Source organism: Pteronotus mesoamericanus, unplaced genomic scaffold, assembly GCF_021234165.1.
Source record: "Pteronotus mesoamericanus isolate MK-2021 breed Mesoamerican mustached bat unplaced genomic scaffold, CSHL_Meso_final contig_58, whole genome shotgun sequence".
Taxonomy (NCBI): domain Eukaryota; kingdom Metazoa; phylum Chordata; class Mammalia; order Chiroptera; family Mormoopidae; genus Pteronotus; species Pteronotus mesoamericanus.
In genome coordinates, this window is record NW_026555205.1 from 8,318,718 (window position 1) to 8,339,798 (window position 21,081).

The 21,081-nt window shown below is 37.0% G+C and overlaps 1 protein-coding gene across 1 annotated transcript in view; it reads right to left on the bottom strand.

Annotated features, from left to right (window-relative positions):
* The window catches only part of COL4A5 (collagen type IV alpha 5 chain), a 432,611-nt gene that overhangs the window by 102,004 nt on the left and 309,526 nt on the right, over positions 1–21,081 (bottom strand). The window contains exon 29 of the mRNA XM_054580374.1: positions 17,213–17,363. Coding sequence (XP_054436349.1) covers positions 17,213–17,363 — 151 coding nt within the window. The remainder of the gene's footprint in view (positions 1–17,212; positions 17,364–21,081) is intronic.

A 21,081-nucleotide genomic window follows, 5' to 3' on the forward strand; every position in this document is an offset into this window, starting at 1 on the left:
GTAATTTTTTCCTTTTATGGTTGCATAGTATTCCATTATTAGGATGATTTTGACTACAAACTCAGTTACTTTAATAAATATCTGAATTATGTATTTCTTCTTCAGTGAGCTTCAGTAGTTTGTATCATTCAAGAAGTTCATCTACTTCATCTAAGTGGTCAAATTTATGGGCATACAATTGTCTGTCATACTCCCTTGTTACTCCTTTAATGCGTGTAGGGTGTGTAATGATGCTCCCTCTTTCATTCCTAATATTGGTAATGTTTCTCATCTTTTTTCTTGTCTGGACTTGCTAAAGGTGCATCCATTCTACTGATTTTTTCAGAGAACCTCATTTGGTCTCAGAGTTTTTCTATTGATTTTAATTTTCAATTGCATTTATATCTGCTCTTATAGTTATTTTAATTGACTTTTCTTGTCTAATTACTTAAGGGAAAAAGATAATTTATTTGAAATTATTCTTTTTTCTAATAAAAGTTTTTCATGTATGAATTGTCTTCTAAACACTTCTTTATTTGCATTCTACAGATTTTGGATTTTGTTTTCATTTACATTACATTCAAAATACTTTCTATTTTATATGCCAATAATAAACTAGGAGAAAGGAAAATTAGGAAAACAACTGAATTCATAACTGTTTCAAAAGGAATACACACTAAATACCTAGCAATAAATTTAACTGAGGATGTAAAAGACTGCTGCTTGGAAAATTATAAAACACTGAAGGAAAAAAATTGAAGAAGATACAAACAAGTGGAAGTACATACTGTGTTCATGGATAGGAAGAATTAACATTATTAAAATATCCATGCAACCCAAAACAATCTATAGATTCAATGCAATTCCTACCAAAATTCCAATGATGTATTTCACAGAACTAGAACAAATATTTCAAGAAATTATATGGAATCACAAAAGGCCTCACATAGCAACAACAATCCTCAGAAAGAACAAAGTTTCACAAATTGTGCTACTTAATATAAAACTATACTATAAGGCCATAGTAATCAAAACAGCATGGTCCTGGCATAAAAACACACACATGGATCAATGGAACAGAATACAGAGTCCAGAAATAAACCCACATCTTTATAACCAATTAATATTTGATAGAGGAAGTAAAGACATACAATAGGCTAAAGATACTTTATTCAATAATTGGTATTGGTTAAATTGGACAGACATGTGAAGACAAAAGAAACTAGACTACATTTTTACACCACACACAAGACTAAATTCAAAATAGATTAAATACTTAAATGTTAAGACCCCAAAACAGAAAAATCCTAGAAGAAAACATAGGCAATAAAATCTCAGACATTGCCCAAAGCAATATTTTATCTGACATATCTTCCCAGGCAAGGGAAACAAAAGGAAAAATAAACAAAGAGGCCTACATCAAATTAAAAACTTTTTTTACAGCAAAGTAAACTATCAACTAAATAAAAAGACAACCCATGGAATGGGAGAATATTTGCCAATACTTCTGGTGAGGGGTTAATATCCAAAATTTTTAAAGAACTTATAAAACTCAATCCAATTAAAAAATTGGCAAAGATCCTCAATAGACACCTCTGCAAAGAGGACATACAGATGGCCAATAGCCATACGAAAAGATGCTCAATGTCACTAATCATCAGGGAAATGCAAATTAAAACCACAATGAGATATCACCTCACACCTGTCAGAATGGCCATCATCAATAAATCAACAAACAAGTGCTGGTGAGGATGCGGAGGAAAAGGGACACTTTTGTACTGTTTGTGGGATATGAAACAATATGAAGAAAACTTAAAAATTAAAAATGGATATGCCTTTTCAGCCAGAGTTCCCAATTCTGGAAATATATCCGAAGAAACTCAAAACACTTATTTGAAAGAACATAAGCACCCCGATGTTAACTGCAGAGTTTTTAATAATTTCCAAGACATGGAAGCAGACCAACTGTCCATTAATAGATGATTGGAAAAAACAACTATGGGAAATTTACACAATGGAATACTACTCTGCTGAAAAAAGAAGAAAATTTTAACATTTACAGCAGCATGGATGGACCTGGAGAACATACTAAGTGAAATAAGGCAGTCATACCACATGATTTCACTCATATGTGGAATTTAATGAACAAACAGAACTAACAAGCAAAATGGAGACGGACTCATAGATAGAGAGCAGAATGACAGCTATAAGAGCATTAGGAGGTGGAGGGGTCTAGTAAAAAAGAAAAATCACTCATTGACATAGTAACAGTGTGGCGATTGTCGGGGGACAGTGGGGCTTAAGGTGGATATGGTAATAGAAAAAATACAATTAAAAATACTTTCTAGATATCCCTTTTGATTAACGGATTATTCGGAAGTATTTTGGTTAGTTTTTAAATATGTCAGGGTTTTTTCAGACAGAAATTACTGATTTCTTGTTAAATGTGTAAATGGTAAGAGACTCTACTATATGATTTTAGTATTTTTAGTTTTTTAATTAAAATGCCAAACTTTGCATTCTACAGATTTGCCAAAGTTTTGGCATAAAATGCCAAAGTTTGTTTAATGGGCCCGATTTTGGTTTATGTGTGCACTCAGAAAGAATATGTTGTCTGCTCTTGTTATATGGAATGTTCTATAAATGTCAAAGTTGAAGAGTTATGCTGAAGAGATACTTCTGACATTGCCCTGCTAAAATACTGTAGATCTTATCCTTGTAATCTTCTACATGAAGGCTATGCCTAGTATGGCCCATGACAGTTGAATAATCATGAAAAGTCAATTTCAATTGAAGATCACCTGATATTGGGCTTTACAATATCCCAATTTTCTATCTGGTACTTTATTTTATTAAAAAGAACTGCCAAAATTTTATAATCTTAATGGGTCACAAAAATCTATCTTTCCTGGTTTCCCTTGTTTCCTCATAATTTTTTAAAAATATACATTTTTGACATTATTCTTTATTGTATTTTATCTCCATTATTATTTATCCACCTTATACTCTCTTCCAACTCCACCCACCCCTTCCCCATGTGATCAACACCCTGTTGTCCATGTCCGTAAGTCCTTTCTCTTTTCTGCTCGATCCCTACACTCCCCAGCCATACCCTCTCAGATCTGTCAGCTGGCTCTCTATCTGTGAGTCTGTCTCTTTTCTTGTTAGTTCAGCTTTATTTACTATTTTATTTTTTTTATTGTTCAAATACATTTGTTTCCACCTTCCCACCACCACTTTCCCCTGCCCCCTTCCCCCACCTTCCTTCCCCAGTCCTTTCCCACTTTGGCTTTGTCCATGGGTCCTTATTACATGTTCCTTGACGACTCTTCTCTTCCCTTTCCCTGCCCACCCTCCCTCCTTCCCTACTGACTCTGTTGATTTCTTTTTTCTTTCAATGTTGCTGGTTATATTATCCTTGCTTGTTTGTTTTGTTGGTTAGGTTCCATTTATAGGTGATATCATATGGTATTTGTCTTTTGCCTCCTGGCTTATTTTACTTAGCATAATGCTCTGTAGTTCCATCCATGCTGTCGCGAAGGTAGCTCTTTCGTTCTCCTGTGTAGTATTCCATTGTATAAATGTACCATATTTTTTCATTCACTCATTTACTGATGGGCACTTAGGTTTCTTCCAGCACTTGGCTATTGTAAATTGTACTTCTATGAACATTGGGGTGCATAGGTTCTTTTGAATGGGTGTTTTGGGATTCTTAGTGTATAATCTGAGTAGTGAAATCGCTGGGTTAAAAGGCAGTTCCATTTTTAGCTTTTTGAGGAAATGCCACACTGTTTTCCAAAGTGGCTGCACCAGTCTGCATTCCCAACAGTGTACTAGGGTTCCCTTTTTTCCACAGCCTGGCCAGCACCCATTGTTTGTTGATCTGTTTATGATGGCCATTCTGAATGGAGTTAAGAGGTATCTCATTGTGGTTTTAATTTGCATTTCTCTGATGGCCAGCAATGCTGAGAATCCTTTCACATGTCTCTGGGGCCTCTCTAAGTCCTCCCCGGGGAAGCATCTGCTCAGGTCATTTGCCCATTTTTTTAAATCGGATTGTTTGTCTACCTGGTGTGGAAACATTTGAGTTATTTATATAGTTTGGAGATCATACCCTTGTTCAAGGTATCATTGGAAAATATATTTTCCCATACAGTTGGTTCCCTTTTCATTTTGCTGATGTTTTCTTTTGCCATGCAGAACCTTTTTAATCTGATGAATTCCCATTTCTTTATTTTCTCTTTTACATTACTTTACCTTAGGGGACATAATGATGAAAATATTGCTGTCAGGAATATCTGAGATTTTCCTGCCTACGTTCTCCTCTATGACTTTTATGGTGTTGTGACTTATAGTTCAATCTCTTATCCACCTTGAATTTACATTTGTGTACGGTGTTAAGTTTGTGGCCATCTTTCATTTCTCTTGCATATACCTGTCTAGATCTCCCAACACCATTTGTTGAAGAGGCTATTGTTACTCCATTTTATGCTTCTGCCCTCTTTGTTGAATACTGACCATAGAGACATGGGTTTATTTCTGGGATATTTTTTTTCCCATTGATCTGATGCCAAAAAGAGTGTTTTGATTACAGTAATCTTGTAGTATATTTTGATATCAGGTATTGTGATGCCTCCTACTTCATTCTTTCTCAAAATTGCTTCAGCTATTTGGGGTCATTTATGGTTTCATATACATTTTTCAAATGTTTGTTCTATATCTGTGAAATATGTCCCTGGTATTTTAATAGGGATTGCATTGAATCTATAAATTACTTTGGGTAGTATGGACATTTTGTTGATGTTAATTCTGCCAATCCATGAACATGGAATATGCTTCCATTTATTTGTGTCTTCCTTAATTTATTTCTTCAGTGTTGCATAGTTTTCTGTGTACAGGTGCTTTACCTCCTTGGTTAGGTTTATTCATAGGTACTTTCCTTTTCTTGTTGCTATAGTAAATGGGATTTTTCCCCTAATTTCCGCTTCTGATATTTCATTGATGGTGTACAAAAATGCCTTCGATTTCTGAATATTGACTTTGTATCCCTCTGCTTTGCCAGATTCACTGATTAGGTCAAGTAGTTTTTTGGTGGAGCCTAGAGGGTTTTCTATTTACACTATGATGTCATCTGCAAACAATGACAGTTTTACTTCTTTCCAAATTGGATGCCTTTCATTTCTTTTTCTTGTCTGATCAGTATGGCTAGAACTTCCAATACTATGTGAAATAGAAGGGGTGAAAGCGGACACCCTTGTCTTGTTCCTGATCTTAGGGAGAAGGCTCTTATTTTCTTTTCTGTTGAGTATTATATGGCTGTAGGTTTCTCATGTATGGTCTTAATCTTGTTGATTAAGAGTTATCTTGTTGATAAGAGTTATGCTCATTCTTCTCCCCCTTCCCTGAGTGTATTTATCATAAATTGGTCCTGTAACTTATCAAATGCTTTTTCTTCATCTATTGATATGATCATGTGGTTTTTGTCTTTTCTTTATGTGATGTATTACATTTATTGGTTTGAGAATATGGTCCCACCCTTGCATCCCTGGGATGAATCCCACTTGATCATGGTGGATGATCTTTTGAATGTATTGCTGGATGCGGTTTGCCAATAACTTGTTGAGGATTTCAGCGTTGATGTTCATCAGTGAAATTGGCCTGTAGTTTTCTTTCTTTGTAGGGTCTTTATCTGGTTTTGGGATTAGGTTGATGGTGTCCTCATAAAAAGAGTTTGGGAGTCTTCTCTCTTCTTGGACATTTTGGAATAGTATGAGAAGGACAGCAGTTAACTCTTCCTTAAATGTTTTCTAGAATTCTCCTGTGAAAATGTCCATTCCAGGGATTTTGTGTGCCAGGAGATTTTGATTACTGCTTCAATTTCATCAGCTGTTATTGGTCTGTTCAGGCTTTCTGCTTCTTCATTCAGTGTTAGGTGGTTATATTTTTCTAGGAATTTGTCTATTTCATTGAGGTTTTCAAATTTCTTGCCATATAATTGTTTTAGTAATTTCATATAATGCTTTGTATTCTCTGGAATTAGTTGTAATCTCTCCTTTGTCAGTTCTGATTTTATTTATTTGAGACATCTCTCCCTTTCTTCTTGATGAGTCTGCTTAGAGGCTTGTTGATTTTATCTTTTCAATGAAGCAGCTCCTGGATTAATTTATCCTTTGAATTGTTCTTTTAGTCTCTATGTCATATAATTCTGTTCTCTTCTTGGTTATTTCCTTCCTTCTGCTAGCTCTAGGTCTTGTTTGTTGTTCTTTCCCCAGTTCTTGTAGATGTAGGGTTAGGTCATTTATTTGAAATGTTTCTATGCTTTTTAGGTAGACCTATATTGCTATGAGCTTCCCTCTCAGGACTGTCTTCACTGTATCCCACAGGTTTTGAACTGTTGTTGTGTTCACTTTTTTCCACAAACATTTTGATTTCTTCATCGATCTCATTATTATCCCATTCATTGTTTAATAGCATGCTATTCAATCTCCAAGAATTTGGATTTCATTTTTTTTCTGGTGGTTGGCTTCCAGTTTCAGGTCCTTGTGGTCTGAGAAAATGCCTCATATAATTTCAGTTTTCTTGAGTTTGTTGAGGCTTGTTTTGTGTCCTATCATATGGTCTTTCTTTGAAAATGTTCCATGTGCTTTTGAAAAGAATGCGCATTTTCCTTCTTTGTGATTCAAGATTTTGTATATATCAGTTAACTCCATTTGATCTAGGGCATTATTCAATTCCACAATATCCTCCTTGATATTTTGTTTGGAAGATGTATCCATTGTTGACAGCGGGGTGTTAAAATCCCCTACTATCAGCGTTTTGCCTTCTATATCTTTCTTGAAGTCCTCCAAAAGTTTCCATATACATTTGGGTGCTCCTATATTGGGTGCATATAGGTTTACAATGTTTATGTTTTCTTGATGAAGTATTCCCTTGAGTATTATGAAGTGTTCTTTTCTCTTTTTATGTCCTTTATTTTGAAGTCTATTTTTGTCTGATGCAAGTGTTGCTACCCTAGCTTTCTTTCCCTGTCCATTTGCTTGGAATATTTTTTTCCAACCCTTTACTTTCAGTCCATTGTAGGTCTTTTGTTCTGAGGTGGGTCTCTTGCAGGCAGCATATGTGCAGGTCATGTTTTCTTATCTATTCAGCTGCACTATGTCTTTTGATTTGAGCATTTAATCCATTTACATTTAAATTTATTATTGATAGGTACTTACTCATTTCCCCCACTTTGTACCTGTGTTTCTCTATCTCTCTCTCTTTTTCTTCCTCTTTTTAAAGTAGTCCTTTTAGCATATCTTGCAGTACTGGTTTTGGGGAGGTGTATTCTTTTAGCTTCTGTTTGTCAGGGAAAATCCTTATTTCGCCTTCCATTTTAAATGAGAGCCTTGCTGGGTAGAGCATTTTTGATTGCAGGGCTTTCCTTTTCATTACTTGGAATGTTTCTTTTTTTTTTTAACTTACATTTCCAGTTTATTAAAGGATACAGACAAACAACCAGATGAAGAGAAACATAGGACAAGGTCTGAGAGGGTCCCAAGCATAGGAGCTTCCATCCACATGGAGTTGGGGTACATCACCCTCCTGATAATGCGTATGTGTTCACCAACCTGGAAGCTCTCCAAACTCAATACTGTGGGATTTTATGGAGGCTTCTTCATGTAGGAATGATCTATTATGAACTCCATTTCCAGCCCCACCCCCTCAGAGTCAGCTCAATAGGACAGAAGATGATCCTGGCGCTTTTTTTTTTTATATGATAGTGTACATAGAACACCCTGTAGACTCCACCAAAAACCTACTGAACCTAATAAGTGAATTTGGCAAAACAGCAGGATACAGTCAATATTCAGAAATCAAAGGCATTTTGTACACCAGAAATGACACAGAAGAAGAAGAAATCAGAAAAAAATACCATTCGATATAGCAAGAAGAAAAATAAAGTACCTCGGAATAAATTTAACCAAAGAGGTAAAAGACCTGTATGCAGAATACTATACAACATTGAAGAAAGAAATGAAGGAAGACACAAATAAATGGAAGCATATACCATGCTCATGGATTCGAAGAATTAATATCATCAAAATGTCCATACTACCCAAAGCAATTTATAGATTCAACGCAATCCTTATTAAGATACCAATGACATATTTCACAGAAATAGAACAGACATTTCAAAAATTTATATGGAACCAGAAACGACCCTGAATAGCCGCAGCAATTTTGAGAAAGAAACACAAAGTAGGAGGGATCACAATACCAGACATCAAACTGTACTGCAAAGCCACTATACTCAAAACAATCTGGTACTGGCACAAGAACAGATCCATAGGCCAGTGGAACAGAATAGAAAGCGCAGAAATACGCCCAGGTCTATATGGGCATCTAATATTTGACAAAGGGGGCATACGCATAAAATGGAGCCATAATAGCCTCTTCAACAAATGGTGTTGGGAGAGCTGGATGGCTACATGCAAAAAATTGGAATGTTTCTTGTTATTCCCTTCTGTCTTGAAGTGTTTATGATGAGAAATAAGCTATTAGCATTATCTGGATTCCTTTGCATATTACTCCTCTTTCTTCCTTGCTGCCTTTTAGATTTTTTCTTTGTCTTTAGTATTTGGCATTTTAATTATTTGTCATGGAGTAGGGCTCTCTAGGTTCGTCTTGATTGGGACCCTCTGTGCTTTCTGAAGACGTGTGGCTTTTCCACTCTCCAGGTTGGGCCAGATTTCTGTCATTATTTTTTCAAACAGGTTTTCAATCCCTTGGCTTCTTTTCCTCTCCTGATATTCCTATGATTTGAATGGTGTTGCATTTCATGCCCTGCAGTTCCATTAAGCTACCTTCATATTTCTTGAGTCTTTTTTTTTTTTTTTCGTGCAGCTGCTCTACCTGGTTATTTGTTTTTACCTTGTATTCCAGCTCACTAATTCAGTTCTCTGTTTCATCTGGCCTGCTTCTAATTCCTTCTAGTGTACTTTTTTATTTCAGATTTTGTACTCTTCATTTTTTCCTGGCTTTTGTTTATAGTTTCTATTTCCTTCTTCACACTGTTTTAGTTCCGACTCCGTTCCTTGTAGCTGTCAGTGACTTCCTTGAATATCCTTGTAAACATTCTCTTCAATTCTATATCTGATAGTTTGCTTGCCTCCATTTCATTTATCTCTTTTACTGGAGAATCTTCCATTCCTTTCGATTGCGGGTTCTTTCTTTGTCTCTCCATTTTAGGGGACACTTTTTGTTTGTTTCTGTGATTCCAGGTGCTCTGCTTTGCCAGCTGTCTTTGTAGCATGAACTTCTGTGGTAGGGGTTCTGTGGTATTCAGTGGTGTGGTCTCTTTGATCTCCTTGTTTGGATGCTCTAGGGTGGCCCATTGTTCCTTTTGTGTGGGCTCTCTTGTTGTTCTTGGGCTTTATCTGTTGGTGGCACTTTTGCTGGTGGGTTCTTCCTCCACCAGGTTTCCTGCTATTCACAACTCCCATCTTGCCTTGTATGTTGTTGTACAGGTGTTGGTTAACAAAGGAGTATTACCAAACAACTAAAACTATGCCAGCAAAAAGAATCCCCCTACCACATCAGCAGTTTCAACTACAATTGAACTAATATTAATAAAGGTGAAGAGAGGTTGCGCATATTATAAAATATGTGAAAGGATATGAGATGACTAAAAGAGTGAAAAATGTAGTGTGGTAAGAGGGAGGAGAATTGATATGAGTTGGGATAAAAACGAGGTGAAGAAAGGGAGAGAGCAAAATTTACAATGTAAGTAAAACATGAAAGGGCGATGGGACCAATGAGGTAAGTAAAGGGAAGAGTATACTATGAGGTTTGAAGTAAAATTGAAAAGGTACTGGGTCAATGGGAGCAAAACTGCAGAAAAACCACAACAGGACCGAGAGCAATGACATCTGAATGAATTTTAATAAATGTGGAATGGGAATAAGAATATTATAGAAAAGCTTAAAGTGATTATGAGATGTCTACATTAAAGAAAAATGATTTTGAGAGGATGGGGGAAGCAAACAAATAGGAGTAAGGAGTAAAGCTCAGGTTGAGAGAGGGGGAATAAAGGAAAAAAAGGGAGAGAGAAAACCATGAAATAAAATTCCTCACTCAACTGATCAGGGGCAGGGTGAAGGCTAAATGGAGTTAAGACAGCGGGAGAGTATTCTATGGGATTAAAAGTACAAACAAGTAGTGAACAAATAGGAGTTCCTGTGGAGAAGTACAGCAATAACCATGATATGTCACCCAATTAGCCAGTGTTTATAAAAGGTGAAAAGAAATAAGACTCTTATTAGAAAGGAGAAAGAATGTGAGCTGACTTAAGAAATCAGAGTGCTTATGTGAGGTTTGATGGAGGAGAAATAGTGGGTAAGGGATAGAAACCTGGCACAGTTTGAGAGAAAATAAAGTTAACCACACAGAAATAAATCTCAGGAAGATGGTGAAATGGATTAAGACCAGGGAACGGTGCTGTGGGTGATTTGGAATAACAATAGTATGATAAAAAATATATAATCTTAATGAAAAGAATAAAAAGTAAAAGGTCAAGAGCAGTGTGCTATTTGGAATATGAGTGAAGTGAAAGAAGAAAAATTAAAATGAAATATGAAAGGCATAAATATGTATGAAATCAAAAACAAAGCAAAAACAAAAAAATGTAAATAAACACAAAGATTAACAATTAAAAAAATGCAAGTTCTGAAGGTGAGCAAAGTGAAATATGTCGCAGCTGTTAATGTCCACCTTCTGACTTCTTTCTGGATCTGAATCTGGTTTTCTCACAGCTCCAGGTCTTACTGTCTTACTCTTGTGGGGTGGGGGGAAGCAGCAGCAGCAGCTCCCTGGTGATGTTAAACCTGCCGAGCTGTTTTTGCAGGTCTTCCAGGATCCTGCAGGCAGAGGGGGCCTCTGCCCCATTTTTTCCTTTCCTGCTGTTCCAAAAGGATCGGGCTCAGCCTGGGCTACAATAATCACAGGTGCCCAATTTCTAGCCCATGCCTGCAGAGCATTTTGTGGCCTGTACTATACAGCCTGCACATTTTCTCCAGGCTGACGCAAATAATCCACCTTGTTTTGCAACCCTTTGATAAGTCTGTGAGGTACACTGAGTAGGAGCAAATCGTGCCCACCCTCTTTCTTCTTTGTTGGCATGGCCTCTGTGCTCATGAGGTCCTGGCATGGCAGCTCTGTTCCCCTATGGAAAAAAAGTCTCTTGGGCAATGCTGCCTCTCCGAGCCCCTGCTGCCCTTTGATCATTCCGTGAGACACCCTGAGTGGGAGCAAATTGCACTCGCACTCCTACCTCTTCACTGGCCCTGCCTCCATATGTGCGCAAGGCCCCTTCACTGTGGCTCAGTGCACCTTTTGAGAAAAGTCCCTTTGGGTGCCACCTGCCTCTCCTAAAAAGCACCCGGCTTTCCACACAGTCCAACTACCTGACCAGTTCAGAGTCTGTCTGGGTCACGGCCAGCTGCAGCCCATCTCTTCTCCCAGCTCCAGGTGTCAGTTGGCTCCCCAATTTCTCTGGTACTGTCCCAGCTGGTGATTGCTGCCCCAGCTAGGGTACACTGATGGCTGTGTGTTAATGTCTTTTTATCCTCCCAGCAACATTAGGTGTCCAGGTCTCTCATGGCATAGGTCTGGGACTTCCCTGCTCTGGGAGGGGAGGGAGCCGCTAGGTTGCTATCACTGACCCGGTGTTCCTCCAATATATCATATATTTTATTACATGTTTGGTAAGCATTATGTTTCAGAACCAGTTATGCCAAGTGCTTACAAAACAGTCCTACTTGAATTCTCATTGAAAATGTGTTATATTTACAGGAAAATTTAGGAAGACATCATCGAGTCCCCTTAACCACACACATAATTTATCATCAAATTAATTCTACCTCTTTTCATGTTGCTTATAGAGTTTTACTTTTTCTGTAAATACATTAGGCACAATTTGTCATTAATTTCTAGACATGATACAGATTTTTGCAAGTTGTATTTTATTTTTTATTTCTCTCAATATTTCCAAACACATCATTCTATTCATCACAACGATATTTTTGCACATTATATCATTATCTCAGCTACCTGGAACATTGTTCCTTAAAGATTCAGTTCAAGTGTTACTTCCAATATGAAGCCTACTAAGACATCTTAGATGAGGCTCCGAACAAAAGTAACATAAGCCAAACTGAATATTTCCAAAGGTACCTTCTTTATTTTCTTTTTTTGTTTAATCTGATTCTAATGTTCACTCTTAAGCACATTTTCTTTCTCCTATAGTTATTTCTTTATGGGTATTAGCTTTATTAATTTATTATTGGTCACTATGTTGCTTGAAGAGTCATGCATCAATCTCTCCTATAGTTTGGTTACAAAGTTCTAATTCCCTGCCACTGGTATACAATGTATACCAGTGAAATTTTATTGTGGCTTGCTTGCTGAGTTTTGACTGTGGTATACTGATCCAAAACATCAGTGATAAATATTCATAAAAATTCCCATTGAAATGACTACTATCATAGTGATGCCACCTCAATTTTATTACAATAGAGGGAAGTCTCTGAGATCTTCATGAGCAGAGTATATGCCTTTGTGTTTCAACTGATTGAAGTAGTACTTGGCACAGAATAAGAATATAATAAATGTTTAAGGATGAAGGCATTACATGGCAGAAAATCCCACATACTTTTTCTTCTAGAACCTTAAGAACTCAATAGGGGTTTAATATTTGAGAATGATTCCTAATAGGATATGGGGATCCTATACATCTTTTCAAATATCAGTGGCATGCCAGTTAAGAAGCTGTTTAAAATAGGTTTCAATCCATTTCTTCCCAACCGCTGCTTTAAGGACATTTTTATAAAGTATAGTGATTGAGTAATTCCCATAGAGACTGTTTGCCACATATTACCATTTGGAATATCTCTATCTGCAATTTTTGTGGTCACAGGTCTGAGCTGGGGAAGTAATTGGTGGGGAACACTAACTGAATGTTACCATTTACAGCTGGCCAGAATTATTTGCTTGAAGACAGAGCCCTTGATCTAAGGAGAATTTGCACTGGGCTAACATGAGCCTTTTGCTGGCAGAATCTATCATGTATAAGTTGGGTGATGCTGCCTTATTGTTTAATTGGAGTTAATCCAACATGTTTCAGGGGCATGAAGCTGTTCAGGTCATTCTCTGGGAGCAAAAGTATTGGCCAGGAGAGTCCAATTCCTTACAAACCAGAGAGGAAAAAATAATTGCCAAAAGAGCTAGGCTAATTATATTATACATAATTAGGAAAATCAAAATCAAGAGGGAAAAAGAAACCAATAAAGAAATGAGCAAAGGACACAAAATCAAAGAAAGGACCTAGTATGTCAAAAGAAAACTTTTTAAAAAGAACCAAACGGAAGGACTTATACGACTGACATTCAGTCTTACAGTAAAGTCATTGTATTATAAACTGTTGGTACTGACGTAAGGATAGTAAAATAGATGAGTAGAGTTGACAGGACATAAATAGACCCACACAGATACAGTCATTTGATATTTGACAACCATATCAAAGTAATCCAAGGGAAAGGAGCTCTTTTAGGCAAATGATGCCAGACAAAAATTATTTGAGGTGGTTGATAGACATGTTTAAATTATATTTGATTGAACAGCAATCAGACAAGAAAAAGAAATGAAAGGCATCCAAATTGGAAGGGAGGAAGTAAAACTGTCATTGTTTACAGATGACATGATAGTGCACACAGAAAACCCAATAGACTTCACCAGAAAACTACTCGACCTAATCAGTGATTTTGGCAAAATGGCAGGATACAAAGTCAATATGCAGAAATTGAAGGCATTTTTGTACACCATCAATGAAATGTCAGAAACAGAAATTAGGGGAAAGCCCCATTTGCTATAGCAACAAGAAAAATAAAGTACCTAGCAATAAACTTAACCAAAGGAGATAAAAGACCTGTACTCAGAAAACTACACAACACTGAAGAAAGAAATTAAGGAAGACACAAATAAATGGAAGCATAGACCACGTTGATGGATTGGCAGAATTAACATCATCAACATGTCCATACTACCCAAAGCAATTTATAAATTCAATGCAACTCCTATTAAAATACCAAGGATGTATTTCACAGATATAGAACAAACACTTCTAAAATTTAGATGGAACCATAAAAAAACAAAATAGCTGCAGCAATTTTGAGAAAGAACAAAGTAGGAGGCATCACAATACCTGGCATCAAACTATATTACAAAGCCACTGTAATTAAAAAAAGTCTGGTATTGGTATAAGAACAAACATATAGATCAGTGGAATGGAATAGAGAGCCCAGAAATAAACCCATGTCTCTATGATCAATTAATATTTGACAAAGTGGGCAGAAGCATAAAATTGAGTAACAATAGCCTCTTCAACAAATGGTATTGGGAGATCTGGACAGCTATATGGAAAAAAATGAAACTTGGCCACCAATGTACACCATACACAAAAATAAACCAAGATGGAAAAAACACTTAAATGTAAGTCATGACACCATCGAAGTCCAGAGGAGAAGATAGGCCGGAAAATCTCAGATATTCCATGCAGCAATATTTTCATCAATATGTCTCCTAGAGCAAGGGACATAAAGGAAAGAACAACCAAATGGGACTTCATCAAATTAAGAAGCTTCTGCACAGCTAAAGAAAACATCAGCCAAATGAAAAGGGAACCAGTTGTATGAGAAAATATATTTCCCAATGATACCTCAGACAAGGGTATGATCTCCAAAATACATAAAGAACTCTAATGATTCCACACCATGAAGACAAACAATCCAATTAAAAAATTGGCTAAGGACCTGAACAGAGAATTCTCCAAGGAGGACATACAGAGGGCCCAGAGACATGTTGAAGGATGCTCAGCACCTAGCCATGAGAAAGATGCAAATTAAATCCACAATGAGATACCACATCACACCGGTCAGAATGACTATCATAAACAAATCAACAAACAACAAGTGCTTGCAAGGTTGTGGAGAAAAGGGAACCCTAGTACACTGTTGGTGGGAATGCAGACTGGTGCAGCCAGAATTTCCTCAAAAAACTAAAAATGGAACTGCCTTTTGACCTCGAAATTCCACTACTGGGAATTTACCTTAAGAATCCTGAAATACCTCTTCAAAAGAACTTATGAATCCCAATGTTCATAGGAGCGTTATTTACAGTAGCCAAGTGTTGGACGCAACCTTAGTGCTCATCAGTAAATGAGTGAATCAACAAACAATGGTACCTTTACACAATGGAATACTACACAGCAGAAAGAGAGGACTCCTACCCTTAACAACAACATGGATGGAACTGGAGAATATTATGGTAAGTGAAATAAGCCAGGTGGTGAAATATAACTACCATATGATCTCACCTATAAATGGAACCTAATCAACAAAACAAACAAGTGAGCAAAATAGAACCAGATACATGGACATGAAGATCAAACTGACAGTGACCTTAGGGGAGGGGGGTGGATGATAATGGGAAAAGAAGAGGAAGGGTCAAGTCAAGGAGCATGTATAAGGGACCAACGGACAATGACAATCGGGTGAGGATTGAAAGGGGATGTTGTGGGGTGGGTAGGGCAGGGAAGAGTAATGGGGGTGAAATGGGAACAACTGTAATCAAACAACAATAAAAAAGTGTTATTACAGTATAGTTGTCACTGTGGATGTTGGGGTAAGGACTGAGGAAAGAGCCAAAGAGAAATTTCTGGGATTATATCTTTTTTAAAAAAATCCCCACACAAGGATATGTTTATAGATTTTATAGAGAAGGGGGGTGTAGAGAGAGACATTGATGTGAGAGAGAGATATAGATTGGTTGTCTCCCATGTGAGCCGTGACCAGGGATCCAACCTACAACCCAAGTACAAGCCCTGACCAGGAATCGAACCCACAATCTTTTGGTGAATGGGATGATGCTCCAACCAACTGAGCCACCTATACAGGGCTGGGGTTATATCTTGATAGGAGTTTGGTTACAAAGGTGTTTGTTAAAATCCACCAAATGTACCCTTAAGATTTGTGTGTCTCATTAAATGTAAATTTTATATTAAAAGAGAAAGGACAGCCATAGAATTGTAGTGATGACATGCATGCTGAATTAATTAGGAAGAAGTATGTAATTTCGATTTATGTTGAAATGCATCAATGAATAAGTGAATGGATAGAGGAAGAAATGGATAAATATATGACAAATCATGTATATAGAATGTTGATGGTAAAAAATCGATGATATGTATATAGTAGGCACTCTAAAATTCTTCATTGTTGTACATAGAAATTTTTAAAAATTTTTGGCACAGAGATAAAATGTTAATTGTAGAATCTAGTTGGTGGATAAAGGGTATTCATTGTACAATTCTTTCTGTATTTGAAAATTTTCACAATAAAATATTTAAAAGACTATGTAGAGGTACCTACTTATGTCCATCAGGTTGGCAAAAATCCAAGTTTTTCAACCTACTTATCAATGCTGTGGGGAAACAGGAAAACTCATGTATTGCTGCTGAGATTGTAAAATGGTACAAATGAAGAGGAATATAACAATATCTAGAGATGCATTTATCCTTCAATTCAGAAAATCCATTTTTATTTGCACTATTCTATCATACCTGTATCAATATGGTATAACATGTATGCAAATTTATTCACTATGGGATTACTTTCAATAAGAAAATAAGTTAACCAACTCAATCTAGTAACTAGTAACTGATAGAATAACTATGGTATACCCAAGCAATTCAACATCAGTCAGCTATTTTTTAAAAATTGAAATATTTATGTGCTGATATGGAGTGATATTTAGTATATAATTTAAGTGAAATAAGTGAAGTGCAAAATGTCAAAAAGTCATACACTATCTTTTGAGAAAGGTTTGTATTTGCCTGAAGGATCATTAGAAGTAACTAAATAAGAACTAAAAATGGCTACATGAAGAATGGGGAGGAAAAGAGTGGATGGAGATGGGGTAAAAAGACTTCTCAGTGTTACTTTTACACATATATGATTGTATCATTTATTCAATGAAATAAAACACAAAAAATATCAATGAAGAATGAAAAAAAAAGTAGTTGACAAGAGTGGCATCACAGATTTTCCAGTTAATTGGACTTATTACCCATAAGCTTCCCAACAGTTTCAATGTCTGTAAAAGCTGAAAGAAAATTGAAAAGTAGCAACATCCTCCATACCTTTTGGTCCATGTAGCCCATCCAACCCAGTGCGTCCTGGAGGACCTGGAGGTCCTGGGAAACCACGATCCCCTTTTGGACCAAGTGTTCCTTTGAAACCTGGTAATCCTGGAGGCCCAGGTGGCCCAGGTAGCCCAAATCCTGGTTTTCCCTAGAGCATACACATGACAAAACACAACAAAAACTCCTAAGACTTTCTCAGTATTGATTGTTTGCGATAGATAATTTAAAGCAGAAAATTCAAGGTAAAACATTTCCTCCACCATGGGTAAGTGGAATAATTAAAAGTAATTGGAATGTTGGGGAGACTATCAGGAAGGATGGGGAATAGGGCTTAGTAAAACAAATTAAATAATTCGAACTGGTTTTAGGACAAGAAAGAGATAACAGAGAGTATAAGTGTAAACCCAAGTGAGGGCATGTGATTATAGATTGAGTATTAGATGATTACTTTTAATTTGACTAACGATGGCACTGTGGTTTTTGTATGAAGTGTCCACTTACTTAGAGATGGATTCTGAAGTTTTTATAAGTGAAATGGCACGAATTTGAGATTTAGGTTAAAATACTTCAGGACATGAAGAAGGAATAGATGAAGTAAATATAAAATTTTGATAATTCAAAATCTGAGTGACGGATATGTGAAAGTTCATTGTATCATTCCTTTCACTTTTGTGCTCATTTGAAAATGTTTATAATGAAATAAAAAAAATTAATAAATAAAAAAATGGTTTCTCATGAGAGCTGGGGTCATAGCCAATTATTCTTCCCATGGGAAAAAAAGTTGTAATGATGAAAACACAGGAACTTTAAATTAAGCACAGAAAATACAGGGGCAGTCAGGATAATTACATACCACAGAAGTTTGCTGAAGGCTGACCAAAGAAAATTTTAAATTAGCTAAGATATAATACACGGAATGGACAGTAACTCAAACACATTCATCATCACCGTCGTCATCATATCAAAAGTTGATACCAGTAATTTGCAGCATGTATTTGGCATGGGATTGGGACAGGGGGACAGCATAGAAAGTTCTTGACATGATATTCAACAGCATTACAACGAATAATCACAGACAGGCATGAACAGACATTAAGTGGGATGGTAATACTACAGAGAAGCGTAGGGGGAGTGGATGATTGTATTCTTTTGTCTATAATCTCTTATCTCAGGAAATAATCAATCACTGTAAAACAGGTTCAAAAACTATTTTTGTTTCAAATATGACTTCTTTGACAATTAGAGACTAGCTTTGGTTAAATATTTTTAAAGGGAAATATAATCCTTAAGTTTATTTATATAGTGGAGACTAGGGATGGTGTGTAAGTCAAAAGAGTTAAAATGAAGGATGTTTGAATATTAGGTAGCATAATTCCTTCAACTTTGTTCTTCTTTCTCAGGATTGCTATTGATATGTGGAGCCTTGTGTGGTTCCATATAAATTTTTGAAATACTTTCACTGGCTGGTGTGGCTGAGTGGACTGAGTATGGCCCTATAAACCAAAGGGTCGTTGGTTAAATTCCCTGTCTAAGGCACATGCCTGGGTTGCAGGCCAGGTCCCCAGTGGGGTGCAAGCAAGACGGAACCACTCACTGATGTTTCTCTCCTTCTCTTTTTCCCTTCCTTCCACTTTATAAAAATAAATAAAATATGTAAAAATAAAAGAAATATTTGTTCTAGTTTTGCGAAATATGTCATTGGAATGTTGATAGGAATTGCATTGAATCTATAGACTGCTTAGGTTAGTATGGACATTTTAATGTTGTTAATTCTTCAAATCCATGAACATAGGATGTGCTTTCATTTATTTGTATCTTTTTCAATTTCTTTCTTCAGTGTCCTATAATTTTCCTATCAGATATTTTACATCCTTGGTAATGTTTATGCCTAGGTATTTTATTCTTATTGAAGCAATTGTGAATGGGGTTGTTTTCTTAATTTCCCTTTCTGTTAGGCCATTATTGTCATTTAAAAATGCAACTGATTTGTGAATATTAACTTTGTATCCTGCTACTTTGCAGAAGTCGTTTATCAGTTGTAGTTGTTTCTAGGTAGAATCTTTGGGGTTATCTATGTATAGAATCATGTCATCTGCAAATAAAAAAGGTTTTACTACTTCCTTTCCAATTATAATAAGGTGATAGTATTCAAAACAGCAGCACGGTATGGGGATAAAAACAGACACACATATCAATGAAACAGAACAGAGAGAACAGAAATAAATCCACACCTTTAAAGTCAATTAATATTAGACAGAATAAGCAAGAACATACAATGGGCTAAAGATGTTTTGTTCAATAACAGGTACAGGGAAAACTGGAGAGATACAAACAAAAAAATGAAACTAGACCACCTACTTAGAACGCACATGAGAAAAAGTTAAAAATGGATCAGACTTTAAATGTTAGGTCCAAAATCCTAAAAATCCTAGAAGATAGGATATGTCAGGAAGAAAATCTCAGACATTGCTCACAGAAATTTTTTAAAGGTTTTATCTCTGGAGAAAAGGGAAACAAAAGAAAAAAAAAACATATGGGACTACACCAAACAGAAGAGATTTTACACAGCAAAGGAAATCATCAACAAAATAAAAAGAAAACCCACAGAATCTGAGAACATATTCACTAATAGAGCTGATAAAGAGGTAATACCCAGGAGAATCAAGATGGCGGAGGACTGAGTGGAAGTCACATTGACCTCCTCCCAGGACCAACCTGGAATTACAACTAAATTGTGGAGAAATCACCTGGAACAAACAACTGAACAAGAGCGAGAGAGGAGACCTGTAAATTCAGTGACAGAACAATTGGCTTTAGCACAATCTAACTGTAAAGAGGGCAGTAGAGACTTGAGAAGGTGGGTGGGGTGCCCACGGGTGGCAAGAGCAGAAAGATATTGAAATTGCCAGTTGGAGTCCCCGGAGAAGAGCAGGGTCTAAACCATAAGTGGAAATTCCAGCCTAGAGTACCAAAGCCTAAAAAGTACACAGAAAACAGCCAGCTGTGAAAAATGGCAGGGTTGTTCTCTGCCAGAGACAGGCGGCTGGAGACACACAGAACTGTTTAAAGGGCCAAGGCATAAATTTTTATTTGCAGCCAATAACCCTGGTCTCTGGAAAAGGCAGGGGCAGAGTGGGCTAGACACCTGAGGAAGACTGGGGGAAAGGGTTTGAGGAGAGAAATGAGAGAGTAGCCAGTGGGATCTCAGTACAGAATCATCCCACACGTGGCAGCAGCCATTTTGCTCAGGAAGAGACCACTCCTCGTGAGTGGCACTAGAATTAGAGGACCCAATCATCCTGCCCTGAGGTGGGATTCAACTTCAAGTGCTTTCTAGCTGCATGCTGAAGGCAGGGTGGCAGCCATAGATAGTAGATCTCTGGCTAAAGGGGACGCAGAGAGGTCTGGAGACATTGAGGAGAGACTGGGGACAGAGGTTTGGGGAGAGAATGGAGAGAATAGCCAGAGGGATACCAGTGCTGACTCCTCCCTAATTCGGCAGCAGCATGAGAGGACTCAATAACACTGCCGCCAGGAGGGACTCTGCCCTGCCCTGAGCTGTCTAAGGCGGCCTGCTGAGTGCTGAGTGACTAGATTAACAACTGGAGGAGATAGCCACAGACAGTAGATTACTGGATGTCTTGAACAGACTGCCTAAGGTCAGTCAGAGTCAACATCTACCATAATCAGAGGGGAGATACAGAAAGTAAAAACAGTGGTTTCCAATCATAGAAGTCCACACCACAAAGTCAGGAAATCAATACAGATCACCTTAAGATGCAGAAGCAAGAAAGAAGAGTATCCTAAATAATGGGAAGACAAAGAAACACACCCCAATCAAAGGGAAAAGAGGAATCCCCACAAAG